Genomic DNA, 19,477 nt, shown 5'->3' on the forward strand with positions numbered 1-19,477 from the left:
TGGGAGAGGGAGGTGGTAGCCAATTTTCTGCAACCTTCGAACGGGCTTCCTGCCTTGGAGTTAATGGCTGAAAACAAAAGGTGGAAATTTTTTTAAGGCAGCTTTATTTTTATGGGCACTAATAATAATGGAAAATATTTCGGTAAGTGACGGGACATTTTGGTTCAAGAATGAAAAGTGTACAGATCATAGCGCATACCTCACAAGACATCTGCTGCACAACAGGTGTTGCTGTGGGAGTCCGCACAGAAGTAGTCCTTGGTGTTGTGGGAGTCCGCACAGAAGAAGTCCTTGGCGTTGTGGGATTCTCCACAGAAGAAGTCCTTGGTGTTGTGGGAGTTGTTGGAATAGCAGGACCTAGAAAACAAGGAGAAACTTAGGAAAAGCATCACATATTGAAGGGTATAATTTCATGAGTTAATTAAATCAATAATAAACAAATATTAAGTAACCCCAATCTACATCCAATGTCTGTGGATTTCAGAATGAACAGGTTACATGGAAAGTAATAAAATGGATAATGCTACAACTTATCTAATGAATGGTAATCCGGGGGATTTGTTAGTCCTGGACGTTTCCAAACAAGCACAGTGGCGAAGCGGAAAAAGGGGATAAGTCGACTTATCCCGAAATGGGGTTTTCACGACCATCCGAAAGAGCGTGATCTTGCACATCGTTTGCAATAGTCTGTTTGATTCTAGTGATTATAGTTTGGGCTCACAAGCCAATTGAAAAAGGGGATAAGTGGAGTTATCTTGTAGAGCAATAACCCCACTTGGGAGGTATGTCGACTTAACAGCATGGATTGAGAGGCCCTGTAGTTAAGTCGACTTATCTCGTTTTTCCGCACTGACTGCATGGAGACAAGTCGACTTAACTCCTTTGGACGACATAAAAAGCGGCAAAGGGGGATAAGTCGAATGACACAACCTCAGGAATGTTAAAAAAGCACGTCCCTGTACCAAATTTGATACTTTTACTAAGCTTTTTAGATTCCTACGTCATGCAAATCATTATAGAACGGTTTATTTTGTCAAAATGTTGACGTTTTTGTAGATATAGCAAGATTCTGACTTATCTCGTTTGGACGCGGCTGTCCAAACGAGACAAGTCTACTTGTCTCATTGCACATTCACACCCTCCACGAGTTAAATCGACTTATCTCTCAGTACCTGAGAGCACTTGGCGCTATGTTTACTTATCCTCTGCATACTTAAGCGCTGTGCGGGTTAAGTCAATTTAACTCTTTCGAACTAAACTCCCTAGAGCAATGTCGACTTGTTATCTATCGTTGGCACAGACGGACGCTCCTGTCATGGAAGAGAGAGACGTCGTTCTCCGATTCTGGCTCTGAGTCCAAGGGACCGGCTTCGATTCCCGGCAGAAACTGGTTTTTTTTTTCGTTGTAAACATTCATCTGTGGCCTTGCAAACTTTATTCCGTGCGACAATGAGGCGTACCGAACGATTTGGTGACGATTGCTAATGGCAATTGCCGCAGTAAGCTGGTCGGTGGCTAAACCGTTTCCGCGGTTCGATTCGGGTTCGGTCGATGCAAGACTCATGCTCATACCAACTAATTCATTCCTAGGAAGAAGTAAGGAAAATAGTTTTCGATTCTTGAAAATGGCCGATCAGGTATCTTGTAGAACGAAAACGGAGGTTTAGAGTTTGAAAGTAGCGTAAAGAGGACACGTTCGTTTTTTTTAATTTTGATGGCGGTTCGGTGGTTTCAACCGACTCGGCTAGCTGTGTCTCTGCCCCTGCTCATAGAGCTCATATAGAAAATTGCATTTTGTTTGTCAGCGGATGTGGCCTCTGCAGTCCCTACCGAGCCCCGTGTTAGGGGCGTTCTACTTTACCAACACAGTAATAACAGGAAAAGTAGCGATATACATCGGCAACTTTGGCCCGTCCCGTTCATCAGGGAATGTGCGAATTTCGCCTATGTTTCACCCTGACGGGATTTGAACCTGAGTCTGGGGTCAAAATAAATGTTATTTTCGTCACCAGCGCCCTCAAAAACATCAGGAACAATGCAAAAATTTGAATAAAAAGAATGTCTAAAATATACCCCACTGGGATTTGAACCCGGGTCGAAAATTCTCCGATTCGCTTGAAACTGGCACCGTTGGTTTTGTTTCGTGGCCCCGATTCCAAAAATACCCCTACATGCCCTCCTAGCTGTATCCGTTGCTGAAATCCTCCTCGACCCCATGTAGACCATGATGCACCTGCAGCAGCGCCCCCGGGGCTCGGATCGGATTTGCTGCCACCGGGCGGTTCTTAGGGTCACCCAAGGAGGCTGCATACCAAATTTGGTCAAGATCGGACCACGGGAAGTCCTCGGACGAACGAACGGACGCACAGCATGCATCATACTATATGCCCGTCCCTCCGTCATTTTTTTCCAAAAAATAAACGGGACGGGCCAAAAACGGAACCTGATTTTCCCAGGAACTCTCTGGAAATCGCTTATGTCTTCACCATAGGCTTCCTGGGAAAACCAGGTTCCGTTGTTACCGTGCAGCAGCCAGGCGCGGACGGAACGCGACACCAAGTGCAGAATAAGCAGATGTCGAGGGCCGATTGCGGGCGCTGGCCAATTAAAGGGTCTGTCGGTGGTTTGGTCCGTTCAGTTCACGGTCACAATCTGCGGTCATCGCTGGATTCAAAATGGGTTGTACACGTCGGGTCATTTCTAGTGAATTCTGAACCCACGACACATTAAACACTTAAACTCTGCTGAATTTTACACAAATAGTGTCACAATTTCCCAATTCTGCGTTAAAGACAGCACTGTCAGAAATTTTCGGTAAAAAATGGAAAAATCATGTAGTTTTTTTCTAAACTTCAGCAAAGAGATCTCCGTAAAGGAAAACTCTGGGCTTTCCGAAGAGTTTCGGACTTTGGAACCAGAATGCCTGCTTCTCTGTCAGGAGATCACGAAAAAAAAGTTTGCAAGCAATTAAAACATGAGGGAAAGGTGAACCTCTATTTTGTTCAGCTCAGTTTTCATGATGGATACCTACAGGATCTCGAGGACCCAAAGGAGCTCGAAAGAAATTGTCCCTTCTTGCCATTTCAGACCAAAGAATGCTTCGGCGAAGCCCTCTTTCAAATATCTGAGAAAAGACGTGCATTTTAATTCGCATCAGGAACGAAGTAATGCTCCGAGGAACATTTGTTCAAGCCCTGAAAAAAACTCTCCGAAAAAAAGGTTGATAATAAATGGAGTCTCCACGTGATTATAGAGTTTTTCTCCATAAAATTTCGGAACTAATTTCTAACAGTGTAGAAATGTGCGGTCAAATCTTCACCGCTGTTGCAATACTTTTAGGACTCCGCAGGTTGCCACGGATTTTTGGCCGGGGGAAATAAGGGACCGGTCCCCAGTGGCCGCGTCCCCCTCGCCACTCCACCCGCCGCGCTTCGCCCGGCCGTCCTGTCGGCGCTCTCGGTGCATGTCCGCGTGACACTGGTCTGTCGGGCTGTCCTCCGATTCATTCTGCCCAGCTCAGCGTTTCGCACCGCGAGGCCTGCTTGCCGGCTGGCTTGGGCTGCTGTGCTGGCCGTGAGTAGCCGAGGCACGCGGCGCGTGCCGCAGAGTTGGCGCCGCTGACCGCACGCATCGCGGAGAGGAGGCCAAAGTGAGCCTTGCCGAGCGCGCTGGAAGGAGCGCGCCGCCTCGGGAGGCGATGTAGACCGATACGTAAATTTTGTTTTCTCGCAAACGCCTTGACCAAAAATTCTGAAACTTTGCACGTGCCTTCAGGGGCGGACTGGGCCGGGCGGGCGGGTTGAGTATTCCCGCCCGGGCCGCAGGCCCGGGAGGGCCGCGGGCCGCAAGCCATGGGCCGTCGTGGGCCGCCGCGGGCCGGCTGTTGCGACCGTGGGCCAAAGCAGGGCTGCAGGGTCGGGTCGGCCGTGGGCACGAGAAGGGCATGCCGCGAGCTGCCTGCGTGTCCTGAGAGTGATTCCGGTTCTGCACTGTGCACTATGAGAGGCCATCGGTCTCTCCGAGTGAGCTTTCGCTCCGCAGAGGAATTAGTCAACAGCTCGGGCCACGGCCGTTAGCTTCAGCCTCACTTGGTGTGAGGCGCGGCACAGTGTAAAAACAGGCAGAAAAAGTGCGCGTTGTTCGTAAACCACTGTTTTCTATATGAAACGATGCAGAATGAAGTATTTTAAGATTTGGGGTTAAGGGAGTAAAGGTAGGCAGCCACCTCAGACAAAACACGCTTTTATCGACTGTTAGAGTCTATTTCCAGCAATTATGAGTTTGGGCAGCCAAGCTCTTCTCGACACTTTAGTTTGGAGTTTTCTCTACAAAAGGAGGCCTCCCCGACCTGCAGAACGGAGGAAATGGAGACGTGTGCCTCCAAAGATCAAAAGACGGCTTTTTACTCGACTAGTTTCAGTAGGCCTATGTTTTCGGCAAACTTTGAATATTGTAAAATAAATTCTTTTCAAAACTTTCGTTTTGAGCCGTATTATCTGTCCGATCGGGAACTGAAGATATAGTGCCTCCATGGATCGAAAAACGGCAAAACAATTGCAATAAACCAAAAAAATCAACTTCAAAATTGAATTTAGTCGAAAGAAAAACATGCTGCACTCTACAAAAAATGTCCTGTCAACGCCGTTAATTTATTACCAATGTTTGCTGTTATGCAATTCACGGCGTTTGCTGTGAACTAGTTCACGGCGTTCACTGTGATCTCGGTTACAGTGTTCACTGTGATCTGGCCACAGTAAACGCCGTGAATTGGAGCCTGATTTGCAGTCCTGCGGTGCTCAGCGGCGTCAAACTCACAGTGTTTACTGGGTACCAGATCACAGTGAACACCGCGAACAAGATCACAGTGAATCCCGTGAGCAGTTCTCAGTAAACGCTGTGAATTGACCTACAGTGAAAACTGGTAATAAATTAACGGCATTTACAGGACATTTTTGGCAGAGTGTGTGCCGTTTTTTTTTGTTTTTTTTTGTCTTTTTATCTTTGGAGGCACATATCTTTCTTTTCCCCACCGTAAACAGGCCAGCCAAGAGAGGTCTCATTTTGTACAGAATACTCTAAACTGAGTCGAAAAGAGTTGGGCCGCCCAAACTCATATTTGAAGGAAATTAACTCGAACTAGTCCGAAAAAAAGCCCTGTTTTGTAACTTTGTTAAGGTTTGAGCTGCCCCCTTTACCTCCACTGTGGCAAAAGGCTACGGAAAATTCTGTAAACAGCTTGTGGTAATTCTCCGTAGCGCTCTTATCAATATTCTCCGTAGGCTCTTACAGTATTTTCCGTAGGACCGCACAGTATTCTCCGTAGGACCTTACAGTGATCTCCGTAGGACTATACAGTCTTCCAGGTCCTACGGAGAAGACTGTGCGGACTTACAGAGAATACTGTACGGCCCTACGGAGAATACTGTACGAGCCTACGGAGAATATTGATAAGAGGGCTGCGGAGAATCCTGGCAAAAAAAATTAACAGAATTTTCCGTACCTTTTTGCCACAGTGTCACATCTCATCACAGTGGGTTTATGAAATATGTACCATTGTAATGTGTGACCTCTCTTTATGCCCTTATATTGCATTTTCATAAAATGTATACTAAAATAAGGGGCTTATCTAAACCACCTCTCAGAACGCTGCTTTGGCATGAAAACATGGGGAAGACCGGCCCGGGGGTAGGGTGGTCCAAAAAAAAGTGAAGTTGCTCGGATCGTCCAACGCCGCCCGGCTTTGGATTCTACATCGAAAAATATGAAATACGTGTTTTTTCCTTTTTCGAAAAAATGATTTTTAGGACCTCCGCAGAGCCCTCAAAGTTTTTAACAGTGCTATTAATAGGAAAAAATCGTAACTCGGTCATTTTTTGACCGATTTTCAAAAACGAAACGGGGATTTGTTCGTTTTTAAATGCTTATTACGAAAACAAATATGCCCAACCCTCTTTTTGGTTTGCCTAACTTTCAGGGGCAAAAAATGACTAAATTTCGGCCCAAATTGGCAATAGTTTCAGTTTGTAGGCCGCTTCAGCCACTCCAAGTGCACCCTGTCAGCATGGCGGGGTGCCCCCACCACAAGGCAAGCCCCATGAACAGAATTGGGATGCCGAGTGCAATTTGCCTACCTCCCAGAGGCATCAAATTGTGGATTTCTTCGAAAATCTATCAAAACTGATGTCTCTTGGGGCCTCTGGGCACTCAGATGGGCACACTTTCACACGGTTTGATACCCACACTACGTGATATGAACGTTATGGACGTTGTTGACGCGAGGGACCGCAAACCACGCAAGGCCACAAAAAAAAACCATCAAAATGAAGGAATTTTCTAAATTTTTACGTTTTTTGGTCCTGAGAGGTAGGCATGAGGTGCTTAACAGTCCATTCCTATTCTTTGTTCTTTTTACGTAGTGCGGGTACCGAACCGTGTGAAAGGGTGCCCATCTGAGTGTCCAGAGGCCCCAAGAGACATCACTATTGATAGGTTTTCGAAAAAAATCCACAATTGGATGCCCCTGGGAGATAGGCAAATTGCACCCGGCATCCCAATTCTGTTCATGGGGCTTGCCTTGTGGTGGGGGCACCCCGCCATGCTGACAGGGTGCACTTGGAGTGGCTGAAGCGGCCTACAAACTGAAACTATTGCCAATTTGGGCCGAAATTTAGTCATTTTTTGCCCCTGAAAGTTAGGCAAACCAAAAAGAGGGTTGGGCATATTTGTTTTCGTAATAAGCATTTAAAAACGAACAAATCCCCGTTTCGTTTTTGAAAATCGGTCAAAAAATGACCGAGTTACGATTTTTTCCTATTAATAGCACTGTTAAAAACTTTGAGGGCTCTGCGGAGGTCCTAAAAATCATTTTTTCGAAAAAGGAAAAAACACGTATTTCATATTTTTCGATGTAGAATCCAAATCCGGGCGGCGTTGGACGATCCGAGCAACTTCATATTTTTTTGGACCACCCTACCCGGGGGGGGGGGGGGGGGGGGCGCTTGTGGGTCGGGGCCGTCCGATGAATTTCCCGCTCGGGCCGTTTGGGTCCCAGTCCGCCCCTGCTAAAGAGTCATCCTCGCCTACGGTCGGGTCAGATTTTCTCCGGAAAATTTGATGCGTTAAATTTCTAGCTTTGAAATTTTGAATGAAGTTGAGCCGCATTCAGAGCGGCTGTGCGCAAGGTATGGAAATTTGGCGGCTGCCCTTTAGGTAATCTTGTTCTGTAACGCGTCTCCAATTTTCACGTCGATGCCTATAACGATGCGCCGTAATTTTACCGAACCGTGAACCTCAACATCCAGAGGTCTCCCCGCCTGCTGGCCTGGCCGGGGGAATAAGGGATCGGCCCCCCGGTGCTCCCGTCCCCCGCGCCACTCCACCTCCACGCTCCGCCCGGCCTGGCCGTCCTGACGGCGCTCTCGGTGCGTGTCTGCGTGTCGCCAGTGTCAAACTGTCTTCCGATTCATACCGCACCGCTCAGCATTTCGCGTCCCGTCCCCTGGCCAGGGCTGGACGAAGGCGCGAGGCGTATGCCGGAGGGAAAACCACACGGCAAAAACGGAACCTGGTTTTCCCAGGAAGCCTATGGTAAAGGCATAGGCGATTTCCAGGGAGTTCCTGGGAAAACCAGGAACCGTTTTCACCGTGCAGGTGCATCGCAGTGTCAGACTTGATGATGCACTTTGCTCGGGGTTCCCACCAGTTCACCTGGCGGTCGTCAACGGAATTAACAAAACTTAATAAATGTAATAAGCGTTCACATCAGGTGTACAAATTCTTTGAAGTTATTACCAGGGCCAAAGAAAGGACCTAATCATGCACGTTTGTTCTACCTGCTTGTCGCGCCTGTTTCTCTCCGTTTGTCTCCTCTCCGTCTCCGTTCTTCCTGCCCTGCCTCCGTGCCTGTTCCTCTTTACTCCCTCTTCAGAGCCTGCGCGGCAACCCTTTGAGTTTCGCGTGTTGCGATACGGCAGTCACAACACTCAGTCAGGGGACGCGTCATCAAGCACGCGGTGGAAAACGCGCCACGGCTGTGGCTTCCGCGTAGTGTTCCGGATTGGGTGGGCGGTCAAAACCCGATGACTCCAGAGCGACTCTAGAACTCGGCCGGTGAATGCAGTGCCGCCCGCAGGCACTGCCGACGGGCTAGCTCAGGTCCTACGCTAGCCTGCTGACAGTGTCTGTTGGCGGCACTGCATACACCGGCCGAGTTCTAGAGTCGCTCTGGAGTCATCGGGTTTTGACCGCCCACCCAATCCGGAACACTACTTCCGCGCCCGCCAGGTTTTTACGTCTTAGTTTGAAAAAAATAAAAATATAAATTTTTAACGCGGTGACTGCCCGAGGCAAATAGAGGTAGGCGCTTGAACAAAATTTCTCCGTTGAGCTGTAATCAACTGTATTGAACATTAATAACTTGACTAGAAGCCACCTTGTTACCACCTAAATAAAATTCTCGTTTTGGTCTTCCATTCGGTACGCGCTTCCACCATACGCGCGGCCGGCAACCGTGGCCCCGCAGGCCCGGCAAGCTGGTCTCGAGACGCGAAATGCTGAGCGGTGCGGTATGAATCGGAAGACAGTTTGACACACTGGCGACACGCAGACACGCACCGAGAGCGCCGTCAGGACGGCGAGGCGAAGCGCGGCGGGTGGAGTGGCGAGGGGGACGCGGCCACTGGGGACCGGTCCCTTAGTTCCCCCGGCCAGGCCAGCAGGCGGGGAGACCTCTGCCTTCAGCAGGCGGTCCTCGCCGAAATCAACAACATTCGATGGCAATGAAATTTGTTCAAATTGGTGTAACAGTCTATTTTTTACAAAGTTTAAACTAACACAAAGGGCAAAGTAAAACCCAAAACTATCATAAATTAAATAAAACATAATTGGCTGAGCCCCCTATTCCTTTCACTGAAACTAAAACTTAAACTAGCGAAGCCCTTTAGTCCGGCCCAGAGACCCTCCCGAGTGAACCACGACGAAAGTGGCACCTCGCAATGTAGGCAACCTTTGAACGTATCGGTGGGAACAAAAGTGGTAGTGTTAAGCGTTGAAATTAACTAAGTAGGTGCCTTTGATGAATTTTTATAATGATCAGAACCCAATTTTTCAAAATGAACGAACAAACATTCGATTCGAGCTGGTAAAACGTTTAGTTTCGTTCACTGTTCAAGTGAAGTTTTCAGGTTGGCAACGATAAAAGTCGGGTGCAGTTTAGAAGCGTCGTTGAATTGCAACCCCGGTGGGTTTTGTAAACTGACCACAACAACACGAACAACACATACGGAGGCGGTAGTCGGCACTAGCGTTCACACTAGATAAAGTCAAAACTTAAAAAATGAAGTTGCAAATTACAAGTTAACATTCATATTGACAAGATTAAAAACTAATAATAAACTATGATCATTATTATAAATCTTAAAAAGTTTTAATCTGTAAGTGGTAGTATTTCTTCTTGTGGCAGCGCTCAGTCATGAACAATAAGAATTCGCTTCCCAAGTTTTAAAGTTCCACAGTTTTATAAATTGTGTGTCTATCAACAAAAGTAATAATTTTTAACTGCTAAATTGACATTGGGAGGCACATGCTAACCATTCAACCCAGTTAAGAACCTTATCGTGCACATTTTGACTATATCTCTAAAAATCTTCTGACGCTTATTATTTTAACGTAAAAGGTTGGTCTTCACATTTTTACCTCTACGATTCATTTTGAAAAGATTGTGGAAACCACAACTCTTTGTGTCCATGATGTTACCTTCAACAAAGCTTTTCAAGCTGTGATGTATATAAAACTTGAATATATTATAGATTTTTGTTAAATTTTAGTTAAATATTTCCCATGGGATCTCAACCTCTATTTCAATCTTCAGTTCAAGCTACTGCTGATTGCGCTTTATGTGGGGTGAAAGGCGGTCTTTGAGTCATGGAGTTTTCGGTGCATGAGGGATGTTACGATGTGAAGCCAAAGAACTGTATTTCAAAATTTTCCATGGGGACTTAAACTCCATCTCAAACTTTGACCTGCTTACATGGGGCGGTGAGAAAAATAAGTTGTAACAAATGACTTCTTTGGTGAATACAAACAAAAAATTATAAAACCCCGTCCTGAACTAGGAAAACAAAGTGGAAATACTGTTAATCCCACCTTCAAACTTAGAAAAATTAATAAGTATAATCAAAGTACAGAAAACAAATTATTTTATCTTTATGAAATGTCAACTTGCAAGTGGGAACTTAGGCTCAGCCTTAAGTTTAGACTTTACCTAGTTACATGGCTCCAGACCCATACCAGATAGACGACCTAGAGACTCTCGACCCTGTCTCCCCGCCTGCTGGCCTGTCGGACAAACTGGTGACACTCAGACACGCACCGAGCAGGCCGGCCGGGCGGGAGAGCGCGGCGCGCGGCGGGCTTATCTCGCAGTGTCAAATTACGGCGCACGGCTGCTACCGCGACAGAACGCTGCGCCGAGTCCCCCCGCCCCAGTACCGGCAACAACTGTTTAAAGAGTACTATATTTATATTTTTAAATGTGATTGGCCATCGGCGCAGCCTTGTGGTGTAAGAAGGAAATTGATACTAAACACAAGGCTTGCGTGCCCCAGAAAATACACATACTTCTAAGTCAGTTGATTGAATGCATATGTCTGCAGGTTACACTGTCATCCCAGTAGTAAGTTTACTTGCCACGGATTTGGCAAGCCGTTTTGAGTGCAAAAAATTGGCAAACTTGGCCCGGAAATACTCCCCAGCCCGGAATTACTCCTCAGCTTGCCAAAATTTGGCAAGCTTATGACGAGTGCCGACCAAAGCTTGCCAAATTTTGGCATTCAAAACGGCTTGCCAAATTTGTGGCAAGCAAACTTACCACTGGCTTTGCAGTGTCTTTGCAATATCTAAATATAAGGCATGTTCAATAATGCATTATGTTAGACAATTTAATTTTAAAAAATGTGTCACGTTAAGCTTGTTTTTTCCTTCTTTTTTGGGAGGTGAACTGTCACTCTTTCGCATTGCAGTACTTAGAAATTTTTAAAGAAACACACGGTAATCTTTGACTAAAATTGAGGAGCATTGTTTTCCTCTAAAGAATTGCTTCTAGTTCCTCGTACCCAAAACACACGCGACTTATCTCCTAATCTTTCAAACAATTTTATTTGCTAAAGGGGACAAATCGACATAACCCCAACGGGGAAAAACACCCGAGAGATAAGTCAACTTAGCTCATAGAGTGCATGAGTGTACAAGGGACAAGTCGACATGTCCCTAAAAACCTTAAGCTTCAGAGAGTTAAGTCGACTTAACTCTTTCAGCGCGTGAATGCGCAGAGGATAAGTCGACATAGCTCCAAGTGCTCTCAGGTCCGGAAAGATAAGTCGAAATAACTCGTTGGGTGCGTGAGTGGGCAGTGGGACAAGTCGACTTGTCTCGTTTGGACCGGCGCGACCAAACGAGATAAGTCAGAGTCTTGACATATCTACAAAACCATTAACGCTTTGTTGAAATGACTTTTTCTACGTTGATCAGCATTGCAAAGCGAACAAGATGGCGCACCCGAAGTATAGATTATTATACGGGAACATGTTTTTCGCCTCTCCTGAAAAATCGTGTTTTTCGACTTATCCCCTTTTTCCGCTTCGCCACTGGGGAGCCAAACGCAACTAGAGCGACATGTTCATACTGTTAATGCCCAGCACCAGCTTGTCACCTCTAGTAAAACTTATTTGTTTTCTGTTTTGATCCACTGTGAATCGGATGGAAAGACTTCGCGCCAAAATATGACATGAAAGTCTTGCCAATTTTCGGTCAGACCTGAAAGTCTCGCCAAAATTTGGTAAGACAAAAAGGTCTCGCCACTAAACGGTCAGACACAAAAGTCTCGCTACAAAATGGCGAGACTTTTGTGTCTGACCACGGCTTTAAGGCCGTCAACGTCCGGCGCATTACGGCCTTCAGGTGGCGGTCAGACACAAAAGTCTCGCCATTTTGTGGTGAGACTTTTGTGTCTGACCGTTTTGTGGCAAGACCTTAATTAAATAAGGGTTTATTACCTTCATCGTCAATAAACAAATTTACAAAAGGACAGCAACATGAAGAAAAAGAATTTTTTTTGGCCCTAATTGAATGCAATCTTCACAGACCGTTCTGCTATCTTTATAATGTGGGTCCCCTGGAAAGGATATCATGTGTCAAAGCCAAAGTTCTAAATAAAAAATAACCCCTGCTCTGTATCTACCTTTTAACAAATTGAGAGTATGACCTATTTCTAGATTTAAACAAGAGATAGTGAAAAAGTATTTCAAACGTAGTTAAAAATTAATTCAACCACCACTTTCAAACTAAAATCCGGTCATACGGCACTGCTCTTGATTGAGTGCTGCTGTCTTTTGAATGTCGGCCCCATGGAAGGATGTTACGTGTTGAAGCCAAAGACCTTAATCTCAAAACAATCCCTGGAAACTTCATCATTTCTTTAAATCAGTCTTCAATGCATTGAGTGAGTGAGTGAGTGAGTGACTTCCTTCAGGTTTTAACACCAGATGATATAGAAGACGATACAAGGTATGTTTACGCCAGACCGCGTCTTGTCGTAACAGGCTTCGCGATGTCTCGCTGCCTGTTTCTCCAATCCGCGCCTGGCGTACCTACCTTGGCCTGCGGCGCTAGCCTGCCTTCGGCCCGCAATGGCTTCTCCATCGTCGATTTTCCTAACTTGTTGCATGCTGGGCCCCCCAGACCCCCCTTCATTCTAGATGGAGTTGCTTCATCTGCAGATAACGCGATCTTGACCCTTGTAGCTTTTTCACTTGTCCTGGCTGGGGGGCTCCGCCCCCCAGATCCCCCTTTCTTCAAGACAGAGGCGATTTGCATACAGAAAACTCGATTTTTCGCCGTTTTTTAAGTGTTTTTCGGCTTTAAAAACCAAACTACTTGAGCTCGGATGGTGAAATTTTGCGTGTGCCGAGCCAAGGACATACCTAATAAGCCTGCAAAATCTCAGCCAGATCGGCCGAGCCGTTCAGGAGGAGTAGTGTACACACACGCACAGACAGACACACAGACAGACAGACAGACAGGAAAAAATTTTCAACACCACTGGAGTAACAGGCTTCGCTATCGCTCAGCCAATGACTGAAAGATGTCACAGAAATAAATAGACCTGCTTAATTAAATAAGGGTTTATTACCTTCATCGTCAATAAACAAATTTACAAAAGGACAGCAACATGAAGAAAAAGAATAAGAAATACTAAGATTATAATACTGTCAATTTTTTTAACATAATGCTACTTGTCTTGACCTATGTTGCAGACATTTGACATTTCGACGGTCCCTATCGATAAGCTCTCATCTTTGGGTGCCTCTCTAGTACGCGCGCAAGTCGCAGGCAATTCGTAAAAGCGTTGCAGCTTCCGCGCGCCCGTCCAGACAGTCGTATCTTTCGCGCCGCGCAGCGAAGGAGCGCAAGTCTCGCCGGCGCAGCCGAACCATCGCATCTCACTGGGCCCTCGGAGAATCATCGCAAGTTTCTCCGGCTAGAACGTACTGTAGTATCTCGTTTTCTGCTGTTTTGCTGCAACTCAAAATGAAAGTTCAAGTACATTGGACAATTCATGCACATTAAAAATGGTTTCGCATCGCACGTCATTAATTTTATTTAGGTTTTGGGCAAACATTTTGCAAGTGCTCACGTTTGTAAATGCCCTAATTAAAAAGTTGTACTGGAAATAAGATGAGGGTGCGTTCAGTCCTTCTGAGATTTCTACTTTTTTGCATTGGTAAGTTAGATTTTCATCATATTTTGATGTTGTGTGGGCTTAGAATAAAACCTCTGACCATTCTAATAACTCCGAATCGTGTGTCGTAGCGTTTTACATTCACAAGGTAGGTTTACGCCAGACCGCGTCTTGTAACAGGCTTCGCGATGTTTCGCGGCTTGTTCCTCCAATCCGCGCCTGGCGTACCTACCTTGGCCTGCGGCGCTAGCCTGCCTTCGGCAGGCAATGTTTGCCCATCATCAGTGACTTCTGATTTGTTGCATGCTGGAGGGCTCCGCCCCCAGACCCCCTTCACTCTTTATAGAGTTGCTTCATCTACAAATTACACGACCTTGACCCTTGTAACTTTTCAACTTGTCAGGTTGGGGGGCTCCGCCCCCCAGACCCCCCTTTCATCAAGACAGGAGAGATCTACCTGCAGGAAACTCGATTTTTCGCCATTTTTTAGGTGTTTTTCGGCTATAAAAACTGAACCAGTTGAGCTAGAGAAGTGAAATTTCGCGTGTGCCGAGCCAAGAACATACCTAATAAGCCTGCAAAATCTCAGCCAGATCGGCCGAGCCGTTCAGGAGGAGTAGTGTACACAGACAGACAGACAGACAGAAAAAGTTTTTCAACCCCACTGGAGTAACATAAACATAAAAAATTTGTGCTGCATTTAAATTAATGATAAGAATGCAATCACTGTCATTCTTAATTATAGATGAACAGAACATAAATTGACATTACCTTCTTCTAACAAAATTGATTCATCGTGATTGAAATCCATAGTTCCTTCATCCTCTCCTTCTTCATTAGAATATGATGCTACAATCTGGAATTCTTCTGCAATGGAGTTGAGGTCTTCCACATTAATGGGGGTAGTCAAAATGTCCAGCGGTTGCTCAGGTGTGCCAATGTAGTCAAATGCACTCAGCAAGTTCCTTTTTGCATTTGCACTCTCTGTACCTACACCAAGCAAAATAAAGAAATTAGAATGTGTATTTAAACTAAGCTCAGCAATACATCACTTAGAAAAATATTTTACTAACCTGCTCCTGTTTCATTTTCATCTTGCTTTTGCAAAGAAAGGGATGCTCCTTCTGGGGACTCCGCATCAAACAAATCCAAAGGAACTAAAGCAGCAAGTTCTTTTGCTGGTGTATGGCTCTGATCAGTGTGGCTTACACCTCCTGCCTGAACAGCAGTGGCGGCACCTGGGTAACAGATAGAGTAGTGAGAGTTAATACTCTGACAGTCACAACATCAACAATATACTTTGAATGCAACAAGGAGACAAAGGTATAGTAACATTATTTTGTTATAACATTCAATAAAATTAGTTAAGACAAAGCACCATTCACCTTTAATAATTATTTATCTCAAACTAAAATAAATTATAAAGGTGCTCATACAATGATCTCATCATTCACCTGCTCCCCACTCATTAGGTTTTTTGCAATGACATTTGTAAGGACTTGTAAACAATATGTTTACTCTCTGTAAAGAAAATGTAATTCAGTATTTTAGGGAACACGATTCCTTATGCCCTTAAACTTATATAACTCTTTTCTTTCCCATATAATAAATAATATAGGCAAAATAAATTTGTCAATTTAAATAAGGTAAATCAGACAATTTTATATCTGTTGTATCATCATAAATATTTTGATGAGCAGACTAAAAATAGTTCTGGAGCATGAGAAATACTGTTTTCTACTAGACTGGAACTCATTTTGATCACAGATTGTATCCATATGGCCAACAAGTCCTTACCAATGATATAGGTGCGAGAGTGACTCATTTTCTTGTACTTTTGAGAGAGCCTTACCAAGGAATAAAAAGAGCTGTATGAAATTTGTTAAGTTTATGAAGCACATGAAGATGTGCACAATCAAAGAAACATAACTATATTTCTGTAAGTTGAAGAGCATGGCACAAGGCTGGATCCCCGTTGACTACAAATTTGGCTTGTTTTGAAAGGATCACTGCCACTGCAGCTATGTGCCATACTGTTTAACTTACAGAAATATAGTTATGTTTCTTTGATTGTGCACATCTTGATGTGCTCCATAAACTTAACAGATTTCATACAGCTCTTTTTATTCCTTGGTAAGGCTCTCTCAAAAGTACAAGAAAATGAGTCACTCTCGTAACTTTTATCGGAGGAACACTCTTGATTTCCTTGATACTCATGATCTAATACCATGAAACAAATTACTCGTTTCAAGTAAGTGAGTGAAAGGGATGAGCACAATGTAGTGTCACCTTAAAAAAGAAGACAAACAATTTATTTTAATAAGTTCTTGTCACCTGTGGTCTCGTTCAAGCTGCTGAACAAAGTTTCAAGAAAATTTGTGTCTCGCTCAACCATAAAAGTCAGACAGGGACTCGAAGCTGGTGTGATGGGCGTTGAAGCTGGCTGGCGCTTTAATGGCACTAGACTTGCAGTCGGATTGACATTTGCACTTGCAGGTGGTGTGATTTCTGTTGGAGCTCGGTCTAAATTTGAAGTTGAACCGGGGTTTGCTTCTGGAGCCCGGTTTGATCCTGCAACAGTATTTAAATAGATAAGCAACTGTAAAGTAGACGAAATGTTTAAAGAGTGTTAAAGAAAGTAAATAAAATGAGACTACTTGAGTGAGCAATCATGATCTCAAATTTTATTGGGCTGCTACAGTGTGTATCACTCACCATGTTCCTGAGGAGCAGAACGGTTCTGGAGACGAGGCACAGTGATGGGTGGTTTCGGGTTCCCTGAAACATTTAAAATGATTGAATCACAAAGTTAAAAATTCCATTCTTAGGTAAAATTGACTGAAAAAAGAGAGACAGAATCAAAAGATTTCTAGTTATGAGTTCAATCCAATCTCAGTGAATGTGATGTAAGTTTGAATCACTGGTCATTTGACAAAGTGGTGTAAGTCCACCAGGAGCCACATTCTTTCTTTGTAAAAATGTTTCGGTGCAGCCACTAATTAGGAACGCCTTCAGAATCATTGCAGAGTTTGGTACATCTGGTCACTGTGCTTGGTATAGGTACCAGTGGAATGCCGTACATGTCTAGTCTTTAAAGAGACAGCAGGTGGCAGAGTGAGAATAATAATTGATAGATGACTTAGAGACTAGTAAACAATTGAGGTGAACTATAGCAGAACCAAGGAATAAAGAGTATTTTTAGCAAAAATGGTTGAATTACGAAGACTAGAGATAGGTTAGCTGACATCAAGCTGGAAAGAAATTCCTTCATCGCATCGGTTCAACTCACCCTTTTTATTTACATCAACGGCTGCCATGAGGCCAGCTTTAAACTGAGAACGCCTTGACATTTCTAAGGCATTCGGAACAAGAAACTTGAATAACCGAACGTGACTTTGACACCAAAGCTCACTCCACTTTAACGCTGAAGGCGAAGCGCTCGCTGGGAGTGCGAGCCCGAGCACTGCGAGCGGTGGAGGAGTGCAACAGAGATACGACAGTATAGAACGGGGAGCGGCCGGCCTCGAGCGCTCAGCTTCCATTTTCAAATGAAGATTACTAGGAAAAGCTACCGCTTCAGGCTGAGCCTAAGGGCTCCTACGTTTACATATTTGTAATTTATTTTTCAAATTTTCCTCTATGTCGCTAAGAAAGTGACAATTTTTAAGCATTTGTTTAATTTATTAAGGATGTTTCTGGATTAATTTAACAGTGCTGTCATTTTTACTATGACGTCGCACCGTATCCAGGTTGAAAAAAATTCTATTGTGTTCCAGAAAGTGGGTCTGTGACGATCATTGATGTCTTTGACGCTAGGTGGGCTCGGCTGGAACAGGAATCAGCCCAGTGGGTAGGCAACCCATCGTGCCTCGTGAAGCGTGCGGCGATACCCCGTGCCGCTAGGATTTTAGCTCTGTACATTTATTTAATTTATGACCTTGTACTGCAAAGGCCACCTAACATCTCTAGATTAAGGAGGCTGTCAAGTGAAACTAGAATGTCCTAAAAGTATTTGTCACAGAAAGTTCATTTTGTGGTCAAAATTCAACCACTACTAGGTGAATTTATTTCTGAAGTTGGGAGCCCCAACTCCTATTAGTTTCTGAGTTATGGATGTTTACGTTAACTTTTAGTCGTTTCTCCCAAATTCTCCTCATGACAAATGATTTGCTACCCAGTCTTCAGATTCGGACAAGTACATCTATTATTGCACTGGAAAAAGATGGCGTGGGCAAATTTGAAAATATCAGTCTGGAAGAGGCTGTAAAAGCTATTTCACCAGGCCCATTTTTATCTTTCTTCAAATTTGAGAGATTTTGTCTTATTTTGGTCTTAGAATTTTGAAGAAAACTAAGTGACATATTGAAAAAAGGGCAACGCTATATTTTCCCTAGGCAAAGAAGAATACAATTGCTTGAATCTGGGGACTGGGTAGCTAATCCTTTGTCGTGAGGAGAATTTGAGAGAAACGACTGAAAGTTACCGTAAACATCCATAACTCGGAAACTAAAATGAAGTGGGGCCCTGCTCTTAGTGTATGAGTTTATGCAATAGAAAGGAACTTTTATCCATAAATTAAGACATTTGACACAAGTAAATAAAAAATATTAAATAGTCACTTTTTTCACTTTACAATAACCTTAACAGGAACTTCTTTGATTGCATATAAGTCAATACAATACAGATGTAATGACAATGTTTCCGTCAGTTTCACATTACAAATAAAAGCTAAGGAACGTCATTGGTTGCAAAGGTATCAAGTTCTCTATCAGATAGATTGTAGCTGTTTGTTCTTTTTCTAGTTGCCTTTGTGCAACCCACACAACTGCGCACCAACAGTTTATGTGTAATTTTAAGAACAAGTGGCAAAGGCCACCTAACACATAACATCCCCCTAGGCAGGCAGAACGCCTACCCCAACAGAACGCCTTTGCGCACAGAACGCCTTTAAGCGCTCACAATTTACATCCACCGACAAGAGAAAGTGGCAAGGGCCATATATTCCCCTGAAGATTCTCCTTGTCTCTTTTTATATTTTTGAATGACCGCAGAATAAGGTCTTTAATTTCATTTGATCTATCGCTTGGCATCATAAACTTTTGTGAAATGAATATTAGTCTACAAGAAAAACACAAGACACTGTGATACATGTGCCAGTGTTAGATGTTTGATATGTATGATAATAAATTTCAATCGTTTTACAGAAACTACTTTGAATGCATAACCAATCAAATATGGTAAAATATTATTCCATTATTAAGATTAAGATTATGAACGGTGAGATGTGTCAATAGAATGCAGGTTTCATGTACTCATTTCCTTCGATTCCACGTTACAATTATGGTGAACGAACAATCATAAGTACAGTTAAAGTGTCAAGTCATCTGAAAGAATGTTATTATTTTCTTGAATTCTGCTTTCTGCTCGAACGACTCTGCGCTTCACTATTGGCAGGATCATGCTATTCACAGTTCAGCTAGTGCGCTCTCGCCTTCGCCATTTCACGCCCGTCGTCTTTTCATTTTCACGTAAAGAGTTCAATTTCACGGAAATTAGCGTCAATGTAATCTTTGAACCTTCCTCTTTCCATAAATATACAATTTGTGCCACTTTCGGCGTTCTAACATGCTCAAAGATGCGAGTAAACGACGGCCCGACGATCGTTTTCGCCTTCTCTCGCCTTCGCCATTTCACGCTCCGTCGTCTCCTCATTTTCACATAAAGAGTTTATTTTCGTCAAAA

The 19,477-nt window shown here is 44.1% G+C and overlaps 1 protein-coding gene across 1 annotated transcript; it reads right to left on the reverse strand.

The window, feature by feature from the left end:
- Nucleotides 1-200: 200 nt before the first annotated feature.
- LOC117640408 lies at nucleotides 201-17,085 on the reverse strand. Its single transcript, XM_034376908.1, has 7 exons — nucleotides 17,025-17,085; nucleotides 16,451-16,513; nucleotides 16,070-16,306; nucleotides 14,809-14,973; nucleotides 14,507-14,725; nucleotides 10,868-10,895; nucleotides 201-357 (listed from the first exon to the last, which is right to left on the reverse strand). The coding sequence occupies exons 1-7, from the start codon at nucleotides 17,083-17,085 to the stop codon at nucleotides 201-203; spliced, it is 930 nt and encodes a 309-aa protein (XP_034232799.1).
- Between the last annotated feature and the right edge of the window lie 2,392 nt (nucleotides 17,086-19,477).

This window comes from Thrips palmi, unplaced genomic scaffold, assembly GCF_012932325.1.
Source record: "Thrips palmi isolate BJ-2018 unplaced genomic scaffold, TpBJ-2018v1 HiC_scaffold_12, whole genome shotgun sequence".
Taxonomy (NCBI): domain Eukaryota; kingdom Metazoa; phylum Arthropoda; class Insecta; order Thysanoptera; family Thripidae; genus Thrips; species Thrips palmi.

Coding starts and splice junctions, on each gene's coding strand:
- LOC117640408 (XM_034376908.1), bottom strand. CDS start 17,085: ATGTCAAGGCGTTCTCAGTTTAAAGCTGGCCTCATGGCAGCCGTTGAT. Junction 16,307..16,450: donor TTCTGCTCCTCAGGAACATG/GTGAGTGATACA, acceptor ATACTGTTGCAG/GATCAAACCGGGCTCCAGAA. Junction 14,974..16,069: donor CAGCTTGAACGAGACCACAG/GTGACAAGAACT, acceptor TCTGTTACCCAG/GTGCCGCCACTGCTGTTCAG.